The 25,530-nt window shown below is 36.3% G+C and overlaps 1 protein-coding gene across 1 annotated transcript in view; it reads left to right on the top strand.

Moving 5' to 3' along the window:
• LOC575674 (E3 ubiquitin-protein ligase HUWE1) overlaps positions 1–25,530 on the top strand; it is a 69,980-nt gene that overhangs the window by 3,968 nt on the left and 40,482 nt on the right. Inside the window, exons 4-34 of the mRNA XM_030972381.1 lie at positions 3,461–3,667; positions 4,173–4,246; positions 4,538–4,679; positions 5,103–5,183; positions 5,772–5,819; positions 6,163–6,231; positions 6,651–6,750; positions 7,409–7,509; positions 7,900–7,961; positions 8,599–8,687; positions 8,996–9,076; positions 9,383–9,471; positions 9,949–10,050; positions 10,523–10,748; positions 12,323–12,424; positions 13,050–13,130; positions 13,418–13,524; positions 13,958–14,135; positions 14,609–14,700; positions 15,111–15,313; positions 16,503–16,560; positions 16,954–17,130; positions 19,412–19,657; positions 20,063–20,721; positions 21,063–21,185; positions 21,597–21,670; positions 22,245–22,402; positions 22,894–23,217; positions 23,687–23,797; positions 24,294–24,386; positions 25,121–25,317. Coding sequence (XP_030828241.1) covers positions 3,461–3,667; positions 4,173–4,246; positions 4,538–4,679; positions 5,103–5,183; positions 5,772–5,819; positions 6,163–6,231; positions 6,651–6,750; positions 7,409–7,509; positions 7,900–7,961; positions 8,599–8,687; positions 8,996–9,076; positions 9,383–9,471; positions 9,949–10,050; positions 10,523–10,748; positions 12,323–12,424; positions 13,050–13,130; positions 13,418–13,524; positions 13,958–14,135; positions 14,609–14,700; positions 15,111–15,313; positions 16,503–16,560; positions 16,954–17,130; positions 19,412–19,657; positions 20,063–20,721; positions 21,063–21,185; positions 21,597–21,670; positions 22,245–22,402; positions 22,894–23,217; positions 23,687–23,797; positions 24,294–24,386; positions 25,121–25,317 — 4,454 coding nt within the window. The remainder of the gene's footprint in view (positions 1–3,460; positions 3,668–4,172; positions 4,247–4,537; positions 4,680–5,102; positions 5,184–5,771; positions 5,820–6,162; positions 6,232–6,650; positions 6,751–7,408; positions 7,510–7,899; positions 7,962–8,598; positions 8,688–8,995; positions 9,077–9,382; positions 9,472–9,948; positions 10,051–10,522; positions 10,749–12,322; positions 12,425–13,049; positions 13,131–13,417; positions 13,525–13,957; positions 14,136–14,608; positions 14,701–15,110; positions 15,314–16,502; positions 16,561–16,953; positions 17,131–19,411; positions 19,658–20,062; positions 20,722–21,062; positions 21,186–21,596; positions 21,671–22,244; positions 22,403–22,893; positions 23,218–23,686; positions 23,798–24,293; positions 24,387–25,120; positions 25,318–25,530) is intronic.

Raw genomic sequence — 25,530 nt, 5'->3', positions numbered from 1 at the left:
CCGCTCCGCCTCCACGCACGGCCGGCCGTGAGCTAGCTAGAGACAGCTAGCGCGATCGTACCAGCTGCGAGCTTATTCGCGCTCTCTCTCTCTAGCTCTGCAGGCCGCACCGACAGGCCTTTGCTATTCTCTGATTGCCGATTGGTTGAATCACGCCAAATATGACGTCATTATTCTAGGGAAATGAACACGTGCGAATCGGAATGGAATAAACAACAGGGATTTTCTAGTAAGTACAAAAAGTCAAATGTTTGATATTTATTCATAATGACTGTTAATGATTGTGAACATATTATTTAAAACTCGCTGCTCATATAAATCAGATGAATGTTTTTGTCTCGTTTTCAATTTATTACTGCGGTCTCAAGATCCGACCGAGCGAGTCATTTTGATAATAGTATCGAGACCCCCAGAATATAAGCCGTTGTTGTTTTGTTTTCATGGTTTTAGCGACGTTGTTTAGTCTAGTTTTCGCATACTTATCCGAGATTTATCGTAAAATATCTTCAATATTATTATTTAGTAAGAATTTACAAATTTTGGCATGATATTTATAGCAGTGAATGATGAAATAAAAATGTCCGTACTTTATTTAAAATAGTTGATTACCCATTATTTACATGACGTTTCTTGATGGAAGAGTTGACCCAAATTATTAACAGCTGAAAATTAGCCTACGTTTCCAAATGACAGCGGCTTGCACAGACACACATGTGATGTTGCACCATGGTACATGTGGCTACCATTAATGACATGTTTGTATCATATTTTTTACAACAGGGTCATTATGCTTTTTTACATGACTGAATATTAAAAACTTAAACCTGCTTGAACCATTCTACCTTGCCGAGATTCATGTGAATCTGATTATTTATGGAGAATCAATAAAATGCGTTTTTTAAACCTTCAACCATCCTTTGTTGACCATTTTCTTTGACATATTAGGTTATTATTCAGTACAGTTACACTGTACATGTATGTGCATTAATTTGCTATCTAAAACACTAACTTATCATTACGAGATAATAAATGCTTTAACCTCGAGTCCTTTTTCGCTTTAAAGTTTTGGGCAAGTGGAAATATTGTTTGGGCAAGTAAATTGAAAACCCACTTGCCCGACAGGGCAAGTGGTGAAAAAAATTCTTGTAGCACCCTGATGATGATGATGTGTATTCGGTTGCAAATGATTGAAAATACCTTGAAGCTGTAATATATACAGCCATTCAAGTTCAATACTTTGTATAACCTTAGGGCCTACACTACTGAATATTAACAAATGAAAATACAAAATCGAATTTTCATTAAGAAGTGAATTATACATAAAAACTTTAAAAGTTAGTTTAAGCAGTGTAGTTATTGTGCATCTGGATGTGTTTTTGTTTGTTTTGTTTTTACATGGAAGTGTTACTACAGAAATGCACTAAAATAAAATAAGAAAGTTATGAATTTTTGAAGTTACGATAAATCGGCAACTCTGAGATTTATCTTGCAAGGTCCTATCCGATTTGCTCTGTACAGAAAATTTCATAAACTTTTATTTTTTTTAGTTATGGATGACAAAACAGGGGTTGTAGAAATACCTACAGTATTTGCAATAATTATGTCTAGGGTGAATGTATGATTGATATTATTTTAAAGGGAAAATGTGAATATTTGAAGATTTGTAGTACACGTACAAGGCAAACGGGAGGGAAGCTCGCAAGATACGTCACAGAGTTGCCAATTTTTGTATCATTGATATCACTTTCAAAAATTCATAACTTTCTCATTCAAAATCGGTTTTTGCTAAAACTTTCACTTTTTCTGCTTCTATCACAACCAACTTAATATCAGGATGGACTGCCCCTTTAATTTGATTTATGTATATATTTGAATATTATCATTTTGTTGATATTTGTAACTAAACTTCAATGATTTTATTTTTGTTTAGAAAGAGAAATCCTTAATTTGGTATTTATGGATTATCTAGATGCTTTTACCAACGTCATACTGATTCTTTTTCAATTTTTTTTCTTCTCGGTGCTCCTTTTCTGTATACATTACACATGTACATGTATGTCTATGATCATATAAAACAAACAATGCAATAGGAAGGAATACATTTCATTGTGTTTCCTGCGTATAATTTGGGTTACCTTACTTTATTTGTTATGGGTTTTCAGTAACTCATTTTACATGCTATATTAGTTGTTGTGTTGACTGCTGAGTATTGCACACACTTGCTATGAGTCATCCCATGATGTACTGATCACAGAGATTAACTGTCTATAAATAGACCACTCAAGCAAGGTACCTGTACATGACTCTGTGTGTGTACAAACTGAAGCTGTTACAGACACTTTCCTATATTAGTGTCAGTTCATACATGTATGTTTTTGTTATGATATGATGCAAATACATGTGTATCAGTAGTACATGTCTTCAAATGGAAGAGTATCGGTCGTTTGACATGTCTGAATGTTACATAACTTGAAGCTCATTAAAATTCTTTCATTTATACTTTGAAAAGGTTGAATCACATATCTCCCTACAGACATAATAGATTTCAGGGACTTCACTGGAATATTAAGGCATTAGTGCATAAGCACGATTTTGAGTGGAATCTTTATTCACTTGATGTGCAAATGTACATATCAACATGACATGTATACATGTTGTTAGATTTTTACATTTGAAGTGCTTAGCACTTTTTTCAATTTTATATTATTCTTTTACTGCCTTGCAGGGAAACATCAATACCGATTTTCATAGTGTTTCCTCCACTACCTGATGCAAAAGAAGCGGTTGTCCTAAATAATAATAACTTTGATACTACATCTGCAATGAGTAATATTTAGCGTAACTTATCTGTTGTTTGTCTGATTCTTTGTTATGGCTATTCACTGCATGTTATGGACTGATGATTGGTTTTAAATTTAGTCATTGTCTGCAGGCCAAATGAATGAGACATGCAGTATTCTACAAAAAAGAGGATGTATTATAAAGTTACAGTGGCACATGTACTGTGCTCATACAGTTGGTATACTGTAGTTTCACGAAAATGTCATCTGTACAAGTTGCCATTGTCCTATTCATACAAGTTTCAATGGAATGTCTGCAATTTTGTACAAATGACAGTTTGTGAAACGCTGCCCAGGGCTCTACACTAACTGTTTCTATAAAAGGGAGAACAGATTGAAATCTTTAAGTCTGTAATCTGTATGCATGAGCCTCGTGTAAAAATTCTATGAAAAAATTGGGGGGGGGGGGGCTTGAGTTTGTGGACTTAGATATTCAGCACCCATGTGTCTCAGATGCCTGTTAATGGTGAGCCCTTTTTGTAAAGAAAAAGTTATCTGATTGTGTACATTATTATAAGAATTATATTTTGACTCTATTCCTGTACTAATGCTTTCTTCCTCCTTTCATTCTTCTTATCCTTGCGTCTTTTCTCCTCTCCTTTACCTGTTGTCCTTTGAAGTGTGAGTTGTACCACTGGGTGGATGTCTTGGACAGGTTCGATGGCATCCTGGAAGATGGTTGCTCGGCACCACCTGACCAGCCATGGCGGCTGTCATGTGACCAATCCCAGAATACCCGCCTTCGGGACTCTGTACACAGTGTGCTTACCTTCACAGCTCTGCTCATTGAGCACAGCTTCTCTAGGCATCTCTACAGCTCTGTTGAGGTGAGCAAAGATTCTTGATATTACAGAGTAAATGCGAATGTAAAGTAGCGTTCTAGGATGCTCATGTCTCATGTTATCAAGAATAGATTGATATCTTTTTGTTGTATTTTGTAATTATCTATTTATAGGGAATGAAACTGTATGAATACATCTTTTCTAAAGATGTATGTACAGTGTACTGGTGTAGGATGCTACATATTCAACATGTACCTTATATTTTGGAATGGGTGAGGTATAAACATTTTACCATAAGAATGGATGAGGCCTCAACAGGGGTTGAAAAAGAAATATTATGTAATCAGAAATACAAATAAGGATTATTTGTAATCATTTTCTTATCAACTCATTCACACGTGTATGAAACTTTCATTCAATTAAAAATGTTCAATAAATAGTAACTGCTGATTAATTTCATGTTACATTCACAGATAGAAACGCAAATGCACGAAGCCTTGTTCTCAATGTGTTTCCACACTCTCTTTTATTTCATACACTGTATTTACAGCATCTTACAACTCTTCTAGCTTCCAGTGACATGAACACTGTATTAGCTGTCTTGAACTTGGTGTATGTTTTCAGGTAAGAAAATCCCCTTTTGAACACAATGTTTACTGGTATGCATCTAAAGAAGAACTAGTGTATAGTTAGAGACACTTTATCTGTATTGTAAAACACATCAATATGATTGATTTGGTAATTGGAATATTTATATGATATCATAACATAATTATTATTACTAATGTAGAAGCTGCAGTGCAATAGATCATGGTAGTTTAGACGGCTCAGTTGGAGGTGAATACATTTATAATTACAGAGATTATGCAATTTTTTTGTTCTGTATTTGTGTCCACTAACTCTTGCATTATACAGTAAAAGGTCCAACTTCTTGATCAAGCTGGGTGCGGAGAAAAGGAAGGAGCTCTTCAGCAGGCTGACCTACCTAGCAGAGAGCTGGGGTGGCAAAGAAAATGGCTTCGGCTTGGCAGAGTGCTGCAAGAAGACCTCCAAACAGGTAACAGTTTGAAATTTCTTACCATGTAGCAAGATTACCAAATTAACGAATCATGGCACTACATGACTTCATATTCTTCGAGATAGAAATGATAGTAGTTCAACTTTGTTTCTGAATCTTCAACACACTTTGTTCCTTAGTTTTGTTTCCACGTTTCTGACATTGTCACAGTTTCAGGGCAAATTATTGTTGTAGTGTGTTGAAGGAAAATTAACCTCTTGAGTACATCTTTGATTTATATGTTCAAGCTCTTCTATAGAAACCTTTTCTACTTTATGAACTAGGATTGTGTCACGTGAAGTCTGAGAGTGGTTGCTACTTAAATATCTAAACTGTGAGACAGTCATCTTGTATTGCAATTATGCTAAGGATGTGACATATATATTTTGTGTATTTCAATTTTTGTTTTCCTTCTTTCCGCAGGGAATCCCTCCAAGTGCCACAACTCTCCATTTTGAGTTTTACTCAGAAAATCCAGCAGAAGAAAAGGTTTCATCTAAGAAGGTAAAATATATATGTACACCATTTTTCAGTACAAATGGCTAGATGGTTTGGATATAGAATGGGATACATCATGTACATTTTAAAGTCCTGACATAGATGTCTTTAAGCCCCACTGCACTACTTATAGCTACTTGCGCCCTCTATATAGCGAACAATGCCTAATCGGTGCCTGTTGGTCCCCCATGATCCTCTTTTTCTTATGTTAATTGAGAGCTGATTTAATGAGATAATCACCTGTCAGTGACCTTGCAGGGAAGTCTAATCCCGCCTGGCCAAACTAGCATATTACCCATGAGGTACCAGGAAGAGAGAGGAGACGATGGAGAGCACCGGTGTATGAATTCATGACACCCGTCCCTTGGTCTCGAGGATAGGAGAAGAAAGAACTTGGCAATAAAAGTGATAAATCGAAAACTTTTCATTATTTATGATGATTTGATCAACATTAGAATATTTTGATCTCTCCAATCTTCACTAAGTACTCTTCTTCCTAAAATGAATAGTACATTCTGTTTGGTGTGTATTGGTAAATATAATTTATATGTCTTAATTTCAATTTTATTTTGTAACCTAATCTCCCTTTTGTAGCATTCAGTCCAGGCAGTTACAGTTCTTCACTTGGAACACGTAGACAAAGTAAGTACTGAAGAGTGAACCATAGTGTGTAGATTATGAAATTGGGGGCAAAGGGTTTCCATGGTTTTCAGGCTCTTGCAAGAAGCTGTAAGGTTTGTTAAATTGAAATATATGCATGTAGGGAAATCAGACCCCAGTCCCATAGTTATTTGTAAATTAGTTACATTTTAATGAGCCTTCAGAATTTTGAACAAAGAATTATTCCATAGGTGTCTTATGTTTCATACTAAATGAATGATAATGTGAATACTCTGTCATCTTTTTGTAATATCTCTCTGTTTACAGGATCACTTACACTTTGTTTCAATGAAGTTAATACAATTTTCTTTGCATGTCTTTACAGCTTGCACATGACCCAGTAGACATCATGGAAGATCAGCTGTCACAGCACAATGTTCCCAAAGACAAACTGGTGAGTTAAATATATATACGATTGTTAAAAATATTATAAAATGACAACAAATACATAATCCTTTTAGGCATGTCTATATTGAAAATTCTAGTTGTAAAATATGTTCTATAGACCCAGTTATAATTTACATGAATTGTATATTTAAAATACCTTGCTCTAATACCGGGTGAAATAATCACACAGATCTGTATAAATCTGTACAAAAGTCTTTAAATCCTACTCTGTTTTTGATATGTATGGTAACCCTAAACAGTGAAGTAAGTTGTATAGCAAAACACTCATGGATAAATATTGATCACTTTTGCATCCTGATATGCTTCAATATCTAGCAAACTTGAAGGGAAAGAGAATGATAACGAGAAGGAACGTTCAACCTGTAGTTTGTACTTGAATTTTGTTTTATTTTTGTTTCGGTACAGATGCTTCTATTCACGCACATACGGCTAGCACATTGCTTCTCTAACCATCAAAAGAGATTACAGTGTGTACAAGCTAGGCTACAAGCCCTCTCTGTCCTAGGTAAGTTTAATGACTTTCAAGAAAAATGTGAAACCAGGAGTTTGTTATTTGCTGTTGATGTAATGGAGTACCCACCATTTACTTCATTTCGTGTAGATATAGAATTTATGTTACATGCAAATGCAAGGACTTTTTGTTTGACTTAAAACATTGAAAACTTTGAAAGATGACTTCTTTAAAGCCTGTCAGCATTAGTTTAACCAGGGGGATTAGACCTCCCTGCAAGGTCACTGACAGGTGGTTATCTCATCAAATAAGCTCTCAATTAACATAAGAAAAAGGGGATCATGGGGGACCAACAGGCGCCGATTAGGCATTGTTTGCTATATAGAGGGAACAAGTAGCTATAAGTAGTACAGTGGGGCTTTAAAAGTGAGTTTATCAAGTGCTTTCATTGCTTGGCTCGGAGGAAGATTTCATCACTGAGAAATATTATAAAACAATTTTGTATTGAAAATGTAAATAAAGACATTTTGTTGGATTGATAGTATTTGTTGATTTGCATGCATTGACAATGACTCTTGAACTTGAGCGCTGAATATTTTGATTGCTTCATTCCTGAGAATTTAAAATGATAACGATCATATATCATGGTTTACTCATGAAATATATGTAATATTAAACATTTTGTGCTCTTTTCCATCTGTTTTCATTTCAGTCTATTCAAGTGCAATCCAAGAAATCTCTAGCTCTTTGTTGTATAGTGGCCTCATAGAGGAATTAGTTGATGTTCTCCAGCTTGAAGATGTAAAGCTTGTGGTGAGTAATGGGGACAGTCGTTACTCTTCCAATATAAAAGTCATGTTTAGATTTCATATTTATATTAATCAGTGTTTGCAAATGAATTAATTTGATACACTAGCAAGCCAAGCCTTTGCAGTACATTGATAATGAACTCATTCCTTGTAGATGTCAGAAAACACTTTCAAATAGAGTAAACAGAAAGTAGAAGTCCCAGTTCTTAGTGTACATTGTTTGAACCCTGACTAGATTGTCAAAAGAGCAACCCAATGTTTTGCTCTGGACCATACTAGCTGTTATCATGAAATTTTACAATATTCGAAAAGCCCTTTCTTCCCAAAAATGTTGCTATTTGACACATTGCACAATTACAATTTAATACATTGATTTTCCTTTTTTAATTTACAGGATATAAAATCTGCTTCTCTTAGAACTCTTACTTCAGTCATTCACCTAGATAGAAATCCAGAGTAAGTAAACAAGCAAATACTTCTACTATTGTGGTCAGTTTCCTGAGAACTAAGAGAGCTTTTCTTTATAAAATATAAAATTTATTGAACATACTGATATCTTTTGTACTAGATGGAGATATGAAGTTTCCAACTTGGGAAATATGTTATTACAGATTTTTTTAGGAGAAAATCTACACTGCTTGTTCATTTCCAATATGTGTGTTATGTACAGTGTTTGAAAACATACTTTTACACTTCTATGTGACACATAGACACTGGTTCTACAGGTGTATATTCTATGAATAAGGTGCTCTATAAATATCAATAATAAAATTGATTTATAAGGCATAGCTACTTTGTGAATATACGCTGTTGTGAAGAAAAAATAGGGCTACTTTATGGACACAACACCAAATTTCATTCAAAAGGCTTCTGAGAACAAGTTCGTCTCCAACAAAACTTTTAAATGGCAACAGATGAGGCTTTTCTTATGTTTAATGGTATGTTATCCAATTGTTATATAAATATAATTTTTATGTCATTGCGTTTGTATTTATAAAATGTAACTCACTTACATAGAATTCTCTGAAACTTTATTATTTTATACATATTGCATATTTGATGTTTATACCCAATGAATGCCTTTTCTCAGCAGGCTTATTAGCATAATAGACGCAACTGGTGCTGCCTCTTATCATGGGTTCTTACCTGTTATGGTCCGGCAGTGTATACAAGCCATGATCGGTAAGCCTTTCAGATTTATTATTAACATATAATGGATTTTCTTTCTATGAACCACTCTCATGTTCTTGCATTTCTACTCTAAGAAATATTAGTTGGCAGATTTGACAGTATTGTTATGTTCTAGAAAGAAAAAAATATTATGTTCAATACCATTTTTTTGTCATGCACCATTCTATGCCATTTAATTGGGTTGCTAGTTTGTTGATCATACATGCATTTTGCGTTCATTTGAAATATGAAGGGTTTTTAATTACTTGGTGAATAACTAAATTACTGTGAATTAATTTTGTTGATGTTTTTGTTTTCAGATCCTAACATGGAGTCATTCCCCCACAGCCTTGCCACTTCTCTCTTCTCATTCTTATATCATCTAGCCAGTTATGAAACAGGTAAGAAATTGCACTTTTTCTTCTTCTTCTCCCTCCCCCTTCTTTAAAAAAAAAAAATCAAGGTAATTAGGTGAATATCAACCAATTACACAATTTTAAGCAGTCACTGGAATTAGGGGAGGGGGGGGGGGGATAAAACCCCAAATCTGTATGTAACTTTAATTAGAATCTACTTACAGAGGAATTCTTGCTATTTATAACAGCAGCAATAGTCCTTGCATTTGCATATGTTTGAAGAGACTAATGCCCTTTTTTAAAAGCTGATGTTCTCAACTTGTATTGTCTTATATATTGTATTTTGCACAGGTGGTGAGGCCTTAGTGTCTTGTGGTATGATGGAATCTCTTCTCAAAGTCATCAAATGGCCAGGAGAAGATGAGCAGCTGCATACAACGGTAAGGGTCTGTACCTTATCCAAACAAGAACAATAGAAGGACTTGTAAATGGTTTATTACTGTAGAAAAAATAACCTCCATACACTTACATGTTGCTCTATTATCACTTAGTTAAGAGGGACACCAAGAGCTAAAAATGCTCTCATCATCATCAAATATTTGGTGGAATCTTGATATTCTGGAAATGTTTTCTGTCGAATATTTCACCTCATCAAACTATTGATCATTATCATGATCTACTGACTGATTTCAATTTGTGTTACGACTTTCAAAATCTTTTACATACTCTGCTATAAAATGCTCTGCCAAGCTAAGACTTATGTAAGATTTTTCTGTTGTTGATATGAAGTGATTAAGTTGGTTTCTTGAAACTAGCCTCAAGAGTTGTAGAATGTGGACTTGAGCAATCATATGATGGCTGCTGTATGATTCATCATTCTGTATCTTTTATGTGTGTGTGTGTGTGTTGTACTGCAGTTTGTGACAAGGGCTGTACGTGTAGTTGATCTGATCACCAACCTTGACATGGCAGCCTTCCAGACCCACGGCGGACTCTCCACATTCATCAACAGACTAGAGGTATGTAGCATTTGATTAAATTTGAAGAAAAATCTTCCGTACTGAGTCAAATACTTACAAGCATATGTAAAACAATCCTGTTGTAAGAGACAACTTTCAATTTTTATGTCTTCAATTATTGAGAATACCCTTCTACTCATCACCTTGAAGCCCCACTGTACTACCTGTAGCTACTTGCTCCCTCTATATAGAAAACAATGCCTAAGGGGTGACCATTGGTTCCCCATGATCCTCTTTTTCTTATGTTAATTGAGAGCTGAGTTGATGAGATAGCCACCTACCAGTGACCACGCTACTTGGTCTAATCCCTCCTAGCCAAACTAGTACAGATGGGCTTTAAAGAATCGTGTTGGAAAACAATATGCATGATTGCAAGTAAACAAACAGGGGGAAAAAGGGCATTGTCTGTCTTGTTCGTTTTTGTGAAGTACTTATTTCACATGATTCTATTGCTATGTGCTACCTCTTGCAGCATGAGATTGGCATATGTCGGAGGGATGTACCCTACGTCATCAAACCAACGATTCGGACGTCCCAGGATGCCATCCACTCCGCCCCGCCCTCCCCGTTCTCAGAAGACAGCACCACCATGGAGACAGACAGTCCCTCAGATGGACAGAGGGTCAATGAGGGTGCTTCTACAAGCTCAGGCACGGGCAAGGAAGAGGGCGGCTCAAGGCCAAAGAAGGGTAGATCAGGTCAGTTAGATGTACAGGGTGATTCAATAATCAAACAGAGGTGGGAGGGGGATGTCTTACTCTGATAACCACTAAGCAGAATGTCAAATTCACATAATCCTCTAGCTTGTATTCCAGTTAGCGAAGATTTGAGTAGGGGAATGTTTCTGTTTTATGACCAATCGACAAATCTACAAGCTCAGGCACGTGCAAGGAAGAGGGCGTCTCAAGGCCAAAGAAGGGTAGATCCGGTCAGTTCGCTCTACAGGGTGATGCGATGATCATACAGAAGTGGGAGGGGGATTTTTTCTCTGATATATAGCCCCTGGGCAGAATATCAAATTCACATAATTTTCTAGCTTGTATTCCAGTTAATGAAGATGTGATTTTGGGAATGTTTCTGTTTTATGACCACTTGACAGTAGTCATATTTACAAATCAAGACTGTATTTCAGCTAGTGAAAATGTGTGTCGGGTGTAAGTCTTTTTTATGACTGCTCGTCAGTGGTTATATTTACAAATCTAACTTTATTTCAGTTAGTGCCTACACTTATGCCCTAAGAGTTGAAGTCCATGGCTGAGCCTATTCAGTACCTTGAACAGTTAACATGATATCAACAATTCACACTACTGTGTCATTTTATTTCTTTGATCTAAATATTATCATCTTAACCCTATTTAGCCCGGGGGGGGGGGGGGGGCTTGAGAAGCCCCCCCTCGACATTTTTCGCGATAATTTTTTAACGCAAGAAAATCTTGCACTGAAATTTTGTGACTTTTTTCTTTCGAGTCTTGCGCATCTTTTGAAAGAAATTTTTCGAAAATCGGACCTACCATTACGAAGTCACGTGTCCTTTTGTCTTTGCATGTCAGCCCAAAAATCGCTCATTTTTGTGATTTGTGTACAAAACATATGTAAATCTCATTTTTCAAATAAAGAGATAAAACATTGGTTATTTGGTCTTGTTTATAGTTTAGGTGTTTATTTTTGGGTCAAAATAGTTGAATTATAGTTGGAAATGAAATAAAACAACAAAAACAATAAAATACATAACTTAAAAAAAACAAAGAAATACATAAGAAATTATCAAAACAATAGATAACATAAGGAATAACCCTGGTTTTTCAATTTTTTGTGTTGTATTATTATTCCAAATGGTCTAACAAATATATGTAGTGAGAAAGAATGCTTAAATATGAATAATGTCTGATTTATGGGCAAAAATGTGAATTTTATGACCTTATTTGCATAAATTACCATAAATATGCAAATGAGTGAATTTTTCAAAAAATTGAAATTACCATAGTATTCTATACACTTCACTTGACATGTATGCAAATTTTCGCGGCGATCGGGCGTTTCACGGCCGAGATCATAGGGGGGGGGGGGGGGGCCTGAGAAGCCCCCCCCTGGGCTATGCAGTTTCAAAATAGCCCGGGCTAAATAGGGTTAAATCGATGCCATATTAATTTGGTATTAGTCTTTAAAAAATGAAAAAAAATTGTACAATAAATTGCCAATTGGTATATTATATTAGAATTGCCTTACAAGATGAAAAGGTGTGCTAATGATGCCTCAACATTTGACTTTACAGCAACCCAGTGTTTCCCTCAGAGAGCAGCCCTGCTGAAATCCATGCTCAACTTCCTCAAGAAAGCTATCCAAGATCCTTCTTTCTCTGACAGCATTAGGCATGGTAAGTAGTCTTCTGTGCAACATCCTTTTATAGTGTGCTATTTTGTTCTGTGGACGATGTAAACAAAAATGGCATTTATTCATTCATCTAATCTATTCACTTCCTTGACTTAAAGATAAAGTTGAGTTCTGGTCATGCGATTGCATTGTGAAAGAAACGATGTGGAATCAACCTGAAAAGGTTGATCATCTAGCATATAAGTATTTGTGTGTAGTGCAAGGTTTTGGAATCATCAAAATGATAAGAAATTTGGCCAAGTCTTGGTTAAATTACAAACACTGTACACAGAAAGATGTATACGGGACTACACGAACACGTGGTGTAAAAATCCGTCCCAATTTTTACGATGTTACATGACATATTTAGAATATGAAGGCATTTGAAGAGCCATGCTTTTCAGGGAACATGTTTTATCTGATGTTCTTCCACATTTGCATAATAACAATAACGCTCACAAATTATTTTTCACCTCTTCCCAGAACTCAACCTTCTCTTTAAACCAAACATTTTTATCTGGCTGTATAACAAATATGTGCCATAAACGCATACGTAAAGTGCTATTTAACTTTTTAGGTTTTTTAAACTTGTTGGAATTACCAGGCTACTTCTGTTTCTTTTTCTGCAGTTATGGATGGATCATTACCCAGCTCATTGAAACACATCATTAGCAATGCTGAATACTACAGTGCATCGCTGTTTCTCCTTGGTAAGCATTTTACATTGTAACAAAAAAATAAAATAATGGCAACTACTGAAAATAATGGTGTACTAGAAATTATCAGTAATATCATTTTCATATGTAAGCATAAATATTGTGAAGTGCACATTTGTGACATAATTATAAGGTATACAAGTAATTGATGTGCATGTATTGTCTATAGGATTGAAGATGTGTGGTGATGAAAATGAGAGGGAAACAATGATGGGAGGTAGAATAAGTTCTTCCATGAAGGAAATTCCAACTATTTTTCTTCTTTCTTTTGTTCCCAACAGCTTGCGAGCTAGTTACTGTGTATGTGTTTCAAGAACCATCGCTACTATCATCACTACAAGATACAGGGCTCACTGATGTCATGCTGCATGCCCTTCTTATCAAAGACGTGAGTATTTAAAATCTTTTCAAATATTTGTTTCATCTACACTGCTTTTGTATTCAAATCCATATGGTAAATCTTATATTTACATACTTATTTCACAAATTTGTATGGAAATCGTTGTTGCAATCTTGTTAGGAAAGTCATTTCCTTTTCTTTTTTTTAATGAAATAGTAAAAACATGATTTTTCCATTCCTTTAGTGGGTTGATCATATTTGTTATCTCAATTTGTATCCCCTGTGCTTTCCATATTTCTCCCCCGTCTTTTAATAATAATAAGAGTGGGTTCTTGTTTAGCGCTCATGTCAGTCAGATTTGACCCTCCTGAATCTTACTACATTCTCTGCTTTTCCTTTTTGTATTCTTTCATGAAATGTAAAATGCATGCATGGTTTAATGAATCTGATCATTCAACTCTGATCACCTTTATCTTCACAGGTCCCTGCAACCAAAGAGGTGTTGGGTTCCCTACCTAACATCTTCAGTGCCCTGTGCCTCAACTCCAGGGGTCTGGATGCATTCAATCAGTGCAAGCCATTTGAAAAGCTCTTCAAAGTCCTCCTGTCTCCAGTCTACCTGCCAGCTATGAGAAGAAGAAGAACAAATGATGCATTAGGTAGGACTTTGACCAATATATTCATACCTGAAAAGGTAGAAAAATTCTTGAGAACAGGAATGATTCAGGCATTTATGCATAATTGGAACACATGCTTTACTATTTTGAATGAGTTAACTATGATTTAGGGGACAAAAGGATTACCCAGTGACTAGAATTTCCACTGGAAATGCAGTTATACAGGTTTACCTTTTTGCTAATTTTTTCAGTTTTTGAAGGAATTAACATAAATAAACATTCACTCAGTGTTACAAGTGGTTTACTGGATTTGTGTGTTTCATTTACAATTCTGAAGTAAGTTGCAATACCCAAACCCAAGACTTTGTTTATCATTCTTGTCCCTGTAAAGGGAAATGTTCTTGCTATTATAGTTAATTTCCAATGGAATTTTGCTCTTCAAAACTCTGAAAAGCATTGTAATCAGTGACAATACACCTGTATATTATATACTTGACATCACATTGCATTTGTAGGAGACACTGCATCATCGCTAGGTAGTGCCATGGATGAGTTGATGAGACATCAGCCCTCTCTCAAAGATCATGCAATGATGGCTATCATCAAGGTCAGTTTCTTTTACTATTATTTTTCCTCCTCTTTTGTAAAATATCATACCAGTATTCTAAACTGTTGGCAAAGGCTTAAAACAACAAATTTGGCAAACTTTGTCCAATGTAGATCAATGAATGACATTGTTTATGGAGATAATTGTTTGGATTTACAGTTTTGCCTCAAATTTTGTTTATAAGGAGCATAGCTGGGCAAGGACTTCACAAAAGCTGTGTAGTATCCTTCTATTGCAAACCTAACAGGTTTTGTTAGGTTAAAAATGTACGCCTTGTGGCACAGTTCTTTTTGTAATGCCCTATGAGATGACTTTGACTGCAGACAAAGGACTTGAAATGTGATAATTAGTCCCTGTTATGTCAACATGAAGCAAGAGCTTATATTGGATTATACCACTTTGATTTTCAGCTGATGGAAGATATATGCAGCATGGGGCACAACCCTAACATTGTGTGCAGTCGATCGGCGGTGAAGGCCAAGACACCTGCATCTAACCAGTCTCAAGCAACCAATGGAGATGACACATCGAGTGATGACGAAGACGAAGAAGACGAGGTACCCACATCTGTCAGGGAGCAGGAGTCTAAGATGGTCACACCCGTCCAACCTCAGTAAGTTGAATGAGAGGATGATAATACTTTGTTCTTTTATAGCGCATTTCATGTCTGTTGACATTTCAATGCGCTTTACAATGTACATATACAGACCTGCCAACCAGTACGATTTAGTCGTATTTAGTACGATTTTTAGAAGCAAATACGACAGTACGATTTTCCTTAATAAAATACGATTTTCCAAAAAATAAATAAATAAATAAATAAAACGATTTTTTTTTTTTTTTTTTAATTTTTTTTTTATTTATTTTTTTTTTTTTTAAATTTAATTTTGTGTTTGTGACATTATCAATGGCAAAATTCCCATTATGTTTTGTTAAGTATTCTTCAAGCATCTCACAGCAATTTGGGTATGTTCATTGGTTCATCGAACACACCAGTCATGACAAAATCGTGCATATTCAACCAATGATCCATAACAAAAATTCTTCCTGTAGGTAGGAACTGTAAGAGGCATTGATCCGCGTAACAATCCGTGTTTTTTTTCAAGAATACAACTTTTGTCAGTAAAATACAACTTTTGGGATTAAAGAATACAGTTTTTGAACTCCAGAGGTTGGCAGGTCTGCATATATAAAGTATAACAAGATCATATGAGAGGATGATGGTGATGATGGTGATGATGATGATTATTGCTGCTGCTTGGTAAATGATGCAAAGTTACCTAGCTGTACATTTTCAGATTGATCTGTAAGAAAAGAATTGATAAAAGCCTCACTGATCATTTATTTTTAATAAGTGTAATTTTATTTCCCATGCCTAGTGAAACTTTTGTAGGCCATTCTCCCTGTTAAGATTTGCTTATCCCCCCCCCCTCCCCCATTTTTTGAAAGGAAGGCATGTGTTGCTTTATAATAACAAACTCCTTTTAAAAAAAATATACTTTGAATGCATTGTTTTCCCCTTGCAGTCGCGCTCACAGACTGACGAGATAAAAGCCAATGCAATATTATGAACACAAGACATGTTATGAAGACTGGAGTTCACATCGTAAATTCAAGTCTTTCCTGTCATGTGTGACATTTATGTCTGAGACTCCATTTATCGAATTGATTTTGAATGAAATTGCCCTTAAATGTAGACCTATACATTTGTTATCGATATCGATACCTGTTTATGAACAAATGTGCTGTCTAATCTTGAAGATACATGAAAACAAATATTTGTCATTTATTTTGTCTTTCAGATCCACAGACCCTAATGAAAAGACTCCTGTACCTCTTATGGACTACATTCTCAATGTGGTAAGTTCTTGAATAAGTTTCACATAAATTAATTTTATGATCGGATATGTCAACTGTAGTTATGGAAATAATATCTAAACTCTTGATTGAACGAACCCTTGTTACCAGTGTTCAAGTGCAAGACATGGTTACAATATAAAAAATATTGCCTTTACTTTCATTTAGGCTCCCAACATTTTACATTGTTTTACCTTGCCTGTCATATCCATATATTTTGAAACTTTTTACCTATTTTCCGTACATTATACTTGATTTGAAATCTTTATTTTTGTTTTTGTGTAATCTACGCTTATATGCTTGTATACAAACAAAGAAGAATTTAAATTGTTTTTTGATGTAAATGTGGAATAAATAAACTTCAAACTTCAAACTACTGTTATTTCCTTATTTTAGATGAAGTTTGTTGAAGCCATCCTCTGTAATAATGCAACCGATGATCACTGCTGGGAGTTTGTGAGTCATCGTGGTCTAGAACCCCTGCTCAAATTCCTGCGACTGCCCAACCTACCCATAGACTTTCCCACCAGTAGTGCCTGCCAGTCCGTTGCTAGTGTATGCAAAGCCATTCTGGTAAGTCTCCCTATTTCATTTCCTTGAATTTCTTTTAGAGAATGTTTCTCCACATGCTGTAGTATAGAGTTTCATGTATAATGTTTATGAACAGTTGGCTTGGGATAGAATAAGTGTGGTTTGCATTAATTGCAATTCAAGTCAAATTATATTATTTTGTTGCCTTGAAAGTGCTGCCACTTTAAAGATCTCTTTCTAGTGTGAGGCAAGATATTACTATCTATTCACGATACATCCTGGCAGACATTTTACTGACAATTAACCCTATTTTAACTGGGCTATTTCAGACCAGGTTTTTACTGGGGGGGGGGGGGGTCAATTTGACCCCCCCCCTAAGATCTCGGCCGTTTCACCGCCGATCGCCGCGAAAATTTGCATGCATGTCAAGTGAAGTGTATAGAATACTATGGTAATTTCAAATTTTTGAAAAATTCACTCATTTGCATATTTATGGTAATTTATGCAAATAAGGTCATAAAATTCACATTTCGGCCCATAAATCATAGATTATTCATATTTAAGTATTCTTTTTCACTACATATATTCATTACACCATTTGGAATAATAATACAACACAAAAAATTGGAAGAGCCAGGTTATTCCTTATGATATCTCTTGTTTTTATAATTTCTTATGTATTTCATTGTTTTTTTAACTTATGTATTTTATTGTTTTTGTTGTTTTATTTCATTTATAACTACAATTCAACTATTTTGACCCCAAAACAAACATCTAAACTTTAAACAAGACTGAATAACCAATGTTTTATCTATTTTTAGGAAAAATGACTTTTACATATGTTTTGTACACAAATCACGAAAATGAGCGATTTTCGGGCTGACATGCAAAGACAAAAGGTCACGCGACCTTGTAACCGTAGGTCCAATTTTCAAAAAAATCGTTTTAAAAGATGCGTAAGACTCGAAAGTAAAAAGTCATGAGAGGAAAATTTTATATCTGCCGCGGTTTCGGAGTAGTCGCGAAATTTCTACAGGGGGGGGGTCAAATTGACCCCCCCCCCCCAGTTAACGTAGGGTTAACCCTATTTAGCCCGGGGGGGGGGCTTGAGAAGCCCCCCCCCTCGACATTTTTCGCGATAATTTTTTAACGCAAGAAAATCTTGCACTGAAATTTTGTGACTTTTTTCTTTCGAGTCTTGCGCAACTTTTGAAAGAAATTTTTCGAAAATCGGACCTACCATTACAAAGTCACGTGTCCTTTTGTCTTCGCATGTCAGCCCGAAAATCGCTCATTTTTGTGATTTGTGTACAAAACATATAGAAATCTCATTTTTCAAATAAAGAGGTAAAACATTGGTTATTTGGTCTTGTTTAGATTTTAGGTGTTTATTTTGGGGTCAAAATAGTTGAATTATAGTTGGAAATGAAATAAAACAACAAAAACAATAAAATACATAAGTTAAAAAAACAAAGAAATACATAAGAAATTATCAAAACAATAGATAACATAAGGAATAACCCTGGTTTTTCAAATTTTTGTGATGTATTATTATTCCAAATGGTCTAACAAATATATGTAGTGAGAAAGAATGCTTAAATATGAATAATGTCTGATTTATGGGCAAAAATGTGAATTTAATGACCTTATTTGCATAAATTACCATAAATATGCAAATGAGTGAATTTTTCAAAAAAATTGAAATTACCATAGTATTCTATACACTTCACTTGACATGTATGCAAATTTTCGCGGCGATCGGGCGTTTCACGGCCGAGATCACAGGGGGGGGCCTGAGAAGCCCCCCCCTGGGCTATGCAGTTTCAAAATAGCCCGGGCTAAATAGGGTTAAGCTGCTTTTGGTCTTATTATTACTATTTATTCAGCAAAACACAGTGTATACAAAAGAATTACATCGAAGAGCATATCATACAAAACAAAGGATGAAAATCAATTTAAAAAAATAATATCATGATTCCCATGAACATTTACAAGTAGCCAGGAATGGGGCAGGCAAACTAAATCACTGATACTGTGAAGTTTCCCCATTCCGACTTGCAGTACTCATGGGAGATCACTACATAGATGCAAGGTAACAACTAACAAGAGTTTGGCAATGATAAAAGAACAAATTCAAATAATTAAAATTAATCAATAAAGTACAAATTATTTCCTGTGCTATTTAAAGAAAATTAAAACAAAAAAATCAAATATGTCTTCATATTGGACAATTATAAAGCGGAACATTGTGATAAATTGAAGATATAAATTAATCATGCAAGTCTTCCCCCCCCCCCCCCTCCCACCTCCCACCTTTGTGTAGTCACTTGCAAGAGAGTCTGGTGTGTTGAAGGAAGGCCTTCTAATGCTGAAAGAAGAGCTCACTGCCCTGAAGCCTCTCCAGCTCCCCCTTGAACCCCCGGGTGGATCCATCCTTCTCAGGGAGCTAGTAAACTCGCCAAACTTCACTGGTGCTCCCCTAGGAGCTCCTACCACTCCACTTCTCAGGGCGATGGTCTCCGCTCACTCCTATGTCACCATGCTAGTACATGTTTGCAGAGTCGGACAGGTAAGATTGACTTCATGCTGTGATAAACTAGTAATAGATAGAAACAAGCTTGTGTCTGAGTTGTTAATTACACCACCCCTAAATGAGATGTTTCCGATATCTACTAGCACCAATGACATATTGATTGCAATTAGCCTTATTTATGTTGATTGTGTAAATTGGAAAAATTAAAGGTTACATGTATAACTTTGATCATGACTATGCTACAAGCTCCCTTTGGGAGAAAATGTGAGGGAGCACCTCACAAAGTTGATTATTCAGCAGTGCAAACATAGCCTTCAAATCTCCCATACAAAATGTTATGGCTCAACAAATTTCATGGGATGTAGACTTCTTTTCCCTCTCTTCATGAAGCCAGTGTTCTTGATGTTTGTATTCTTGACATTTTCTTCTTTCTCACCACAGACTGATGTGAGGACTATCTCAGTTAACCAATGGGGTTCAGATCTCGGACAAGAGGTATTACGTCACTTGAGTCATCTGTACATCTCATTGGTTTGGGAGAGCATAGTTCTCCTGGCACTGTTCACCCCAGGCACCCTCCCAGAGGGCTGTGAACTAGGCAAGCTAGAACGGGAGAAACTTCTCCCCAAGGACTTCACCAAGGACTCTTCGGATGCTACCACTTCCGCAGCATCCGCATCAACCAGTAAATCTGATAGCAATGCAAGGACTAGTGAAATAGATCCGGTCATCGAATCAGCAAGCACACTCATGGACGTCAGTGATGCCCTGTCAACCATGGAGGTGGATGATTCTAAAGAAGGGGCCAAGGACCCCAAGGCACGGCCCAAACCCAATGCTCAGATGCTCCAGCTGGTGAAGCAGGCCATGCCAGTGCTCTATGCACCCTCTAGACTTGGGAAAGCACTCTCTGAGTTGTTTGGTTTGCTTGTGAAGCTCTGCGTCGGGTCATCGGTCAGACAGAGAAGCAGGCAACACCTGCATCCCAATCCTAGCCCTCCATCTGAAGCAGCCAGGAATACAGCCAAGGTTCTCATGGAACTGCTACTCAACAGTCTTTCATGGACTCCTCCACCAGCTAGCCCACTGCCAAAATTCAGGTAACATCTTCTATTCATTCCGTCTATTCTATACTCATGCATGTGCCGTCAGCTGATGTCTGCTAAAATTGTTATCCAAGATCAGGAAATAGTTAGTGCATGTCGATGCACATTGAAGATAAGACATGACGAAGCATATGCGCAATGTCTTTATTGTGTCATTTTCATAAATGTGGCATTCCAATAAATGTTGGAAATGTATATATCCTTTCATCATCGTAAGTCCAATTTATTTTTCATTTTTAAACAGTATTTTGCTATGTATTCTGTCTACATTGTTGAAAATCCCTCTCTCTCATCAATGCTTTAAAATGGCTTTCTTTCATTTGTCTTGACCCCAGGGTAACATTCTACATCTGTGCTGTTAGCTTTGCATCTCCTATGCTGTTTGATGAGAAGAAGAATCCTTATCATCTCATGCTACAGAAGTTTGTCAGCACAGGAGCTCATGCAGCTCTCTTTGAGTAAGTCACTTGTATGCAATTGTTAAGTTGGTCGTGATTACAATCTAGAAAAGAAGAAGACATTCACTTTGAACATATTTCTGTTTGGCCTCATTTATGTTTCTTATTTCCTTTGGAAAATATGTTATTTGGCTGTATGGGAGGTATCTGCCTCCCCCTTCTTACTCATACTACAAAACTTGAAACTTCTGATCATGCATCTATATAAAATGAGATTCAAGTATGAAACTTTTTGTAGATAAATGTAATATGAAAATTTACAGATGAGAACCATTGTACATTCTCCAATATCCTATATCAATGGCTGACACTTTATCTCTAGAACTTCAGGACAACTTTACTTTCACAAGTTGATGAATAATCTATGTTAGCTTGTTTATAACACATCCACCATGTTTTGTTTGATGACAGTGCATTCCATTGGGCAGTCACCATGGGTGGTAAGATGAGAGCCTCAGAGTGTATGGAACATCCAGACCTTCCAGGTAAGTATCAACACAATCTCTAGTTATGTTTCATTCTAATCATTTGAAGAGACTTATCTAGATTGGTCATGTTCTTTGATTAAATGTAGTCATTTTTCATTGATTTGTCTTCTATTATTGTTTGCAATATTCATTTTCTGCACCCACTGAATTTTCCAGCTTTGAATGTAATCATCCTTTTATATAAAGGGCATGCTATCATTTATAACGTCCCTATTTTCACGAAGTGACGGTAGTGAGGAAAATCGTAACGCAAAGTGAATGCAATTTTTTTTCACTACCGTCACTTCGTGAAAACAGCGACGATAATATGTTCTGCGCCTAGAAACAAAGTATTAGGTGCATTATAAATGTGAGCTATTATTATTGTTATTATATGGCTAAAAATCTCACTGCTTCATAAGCAGAACAATGTGCATTATACACTTACTCAACATGGTGATGTGTGAGTGTTGCACACGCACTAACCTGGTTACAATATAGATGCCTCCTTTCAAGTTCTAATGAAAACCTGTTGAATAGCCATGTGCATTTCTAGTATCGACTATTCTCTCTCTTTTTCCCTGTTATGCAGAGGGAACAGGAGAGTTCATTGATGCATGGCTGTCTCTCATAGAGAAGCTGGTCAACCCAGAGTCGGTGTTGGACTCTCCGCATGCCATGCCTGCCAAGGGTACAGTTCCTGGCTACACACCCTTCAATCCTGTTCAGTTCCTCATCAATACACACAAGGTAAGAATGACAACAATCATAAAATAGAAAGGAGTGCTCTGCTCCTCATTAGCAAACAAGGAAACTGATTGGTGAACAAGTATATCAGGATGGTTTTAATCATTAGAAATTATTTCTGCGACACATCCTAAAGGTATTTAATGACTATAGATCAGACACCTTCGTCAGATCTGGTAAATACCTTATTGATGTGTGAAAGTACTAATTCCTAAGGAAATTGATAAAATTGCTTCTGGAATCCATACCGCAACTGTGATAATCATGTTCTAGGTATTAAGCTTTTATTTAACAATATAAAATGTATTTTTAGTGACTTTTGTTTTGTCAAGGATAGTCCAATCAAATGGTGCCTCAATTGAGCAATTCTGGTGATTTTAGAGTAATGACTTTGTAGAACATGATTGGGATATGATAAACTGATAAGCCTCATTGCAGTATTTCAAGTTTATAACTGATCATTATGTTCCTTTCCATCCTTTTACCTTTTTTAGTCTGCATTCAATGTGATCATGAACCTGTGGGGTTGCCGATCTCTGAAGTCTCTGGGCAACCATACAGCTGAGAGCCTCCTGGCCATCCTATGCCACATCGTACGCGGTGAATCCGTCATTGCTGAGCGGGTCAAGCAGGCCAAGAGTGAGGAGGCTGGGAGTAGCGCTGCAGAGGGGTCATCAACCGGTGGGCCTAGCACATCATCAGGTTCGGCTGGTTTCAGTAGGGCGACGCGGGGGCTGTTTGAGTCTGGATTCCTGACTGGGTTGAGCAGGACCAGTAGCAGACCACGAGCTGAACCCAATGAGGACCATGTCAGACAGGTAAAGATGTCTTTCATTATTAGAGCTCTAAGATTAGCAAAACATCCTTATATCTGTTTTCATGAACTTCTTATGTTTTGTGGTGGCTAAAGGGATAGGTTTATTATTTGGAGGGGATACTGATGTTTTTTTAAATGAAAGTCTTCTTTGATATGCTGACACTTAAACAAAATTTATGCTTGGTAAGCAGAGTATAGACGGAAGTGAACATCTGGGTTAAGCACTGTCCCATCTAGTTTCTAGTATGATGTTCACATTCCATGGGCAAATATTTCAATTCTTGCAATACTGTGCAGCTTGCTTACTTCAGAAAGTGTCTTTGTCAGAATTAAATTTGTTGCTGATGATGTTTAACCTATATTTTGAATTTTTACAATCTTATGATTTGATTTGACTTGTTTAGTTTGTGATAGCTCACCAGCAGTACCTTGCATTCTTGACTCATTCACTGCATTATTCCTCTTATTAGCTGATGGACATGGGCTTCACAAGGGAGCATACGTTAGAGGCTCTACAGCAGTCTACCACCCTTGAAAGAGCAGCTGAGTGGGCTCTTACACATCCACCAAGACTTCCTCAGGTAAATATACCACTGACATTGTAAACACTTTATCAGGTTATCAAATTATGATGAATAATTATCATTGACCAATACCCATCTTTTAAAGGAGCAAAGTTGGTGTGTATAGTGCTGTTATGCTTTTGTGTTTTTTTTTTCTCCAAGACTACATGTAATGTGCTAAACATGATATAAAATTGAATCATAAAATAATCGTAATTAGGGATACACAATGCCTGTGTGCGCATTGCAGGCATTGACAAGTGGGCATAATCATTCTGAAATATTTTAGAACTTTGTTGGAAAGAAAATTGTGTTTAAATTGTAGACCATCCTTTCTCTGGATGTTACAAAACACAAAGAAAATCAGACTGTACCCTTTACAGCAAGACACAACTTGAATTGTAGTCGTATTTCATAGGATGTTAAAGTTGTCAATAAAATTAATAGAAGAATCGGCTTAACACTGTTCCACTTTCTCCTTGTTTCTGAACTCTTGATCATTTGTTTACATTAGACTTTTGGAACAGGACTGAGTGAAGAGGAAGAAATGATGCAAGCCATAGCTATGTCTCTTGGAGAAGCAATCCAACCATCAGTAGATCAACAGGTAAGAAGATTTTTTGGTAGTAATGGTGATTGGGCCTAATGGTGATGCCTTTGAATATGTTTTAGTTATGAGGCAGGGAGTGTCATGATTATGATGCTGCTAAGTATTGTGCCTATGTAGGTCTTTAGAATGATGAGGAGGAGGGAGAGCTGGATGATAAGTTATATTTACATTTTGATATCAGAAGGTTTATTTTTGTCCCTTCTGGCTGCTGGTGATGATTATCATTGACCAATAAGAAGTTAGTAAAGAAGAAGTAACAATATTGGTTATGTTAATAGTAGTAAACTGTACATATTTACACTTCTTCTTGAGTTGGCTCAGTCGGTAAAGCGTCTGCCTGTCGAACCAAAGATCCTGGTTTCGAATCCCACCCAGGCGGATGACTGAAGCCTGTGTTGTGTGTTAACGTGCCCCTCCCCTTGTTCATAGACGCAGGCTATCTTAAGTGGAAAACACTCCGTCCTTCGGATAGGACGTTAAATGGAGGTCCCGTGTAGAGAAGAGTCACTACCTTTGCATGTTAAGAACCCACTGCACTATTCGTATAAGACTAGGGGGAACCCCGGTGTAGTGGTCAACCTGCACACAACCCAGTATAGTATGATAATACTCTGTAAAGAGGTATGTACTCAAAATGGAAGAAGAAGAAATAACAAAAGAAAATCTGTCATTGTGGATTACCCAATTTAATGTCTTGTATAATTCTTTCCTGTTCTTTTGAATATCTTCAGGAGGAGGAAAAGAAGAAGAAAGAGGAGGAGGAACGTAAGAAGAAAGAAGAGGAAGAAAGGAAGCAGAAGCTGATGGAGGAACAAGACAAGATTCCAGAGGAGGCTCCACTTGATAAGGCTATCCTCAATGAGTTTGTGGATTCTATGCTACCAGGATGTCTCAAGCTGCTGGATGATATTCCAGAAACTGTTTACAGGTCAGTAAAAACACATGTGCTTAATGTGCTTTTCATGATCATCAATGTTTTTATACCAAAATGTAAATACGTTTTTAATCGTTAATTTGGTTATGAAAAGCCTGATAAGTAAATGTAAGAACGTTTTTCTTGTATTTTACTTTGATTGAATTCATTCATATTTTGATTTTATTTCTAACAAAGATAGAGAAGTAAAATCAGGTTGAATCACCA

This window comes from Strongylocentrotus purpuratus, unplaced genomic scaffold (genome assembly GCF_000002235.5).
Source record: "Strongylocentrotus purpuratus isolate Spur 01 unplaced genomic scaffold, Spur_5.0 spur5_scaffold_6, whole genome shotgun sequence".
NCBI classification, from domain to species: Eukaryota; Metazoa; Echinodermata; class Echinoidea; order Camarodonta; family Strongylocentrotidae; genus Strongylocentrotus; species Strongylocentrotus purpuratus.
The sequence above is the reverse complement of the archived record's forward strand: the minus strand, read 5'-3'. Positions and strand labels throughout refer to the sequence as shown.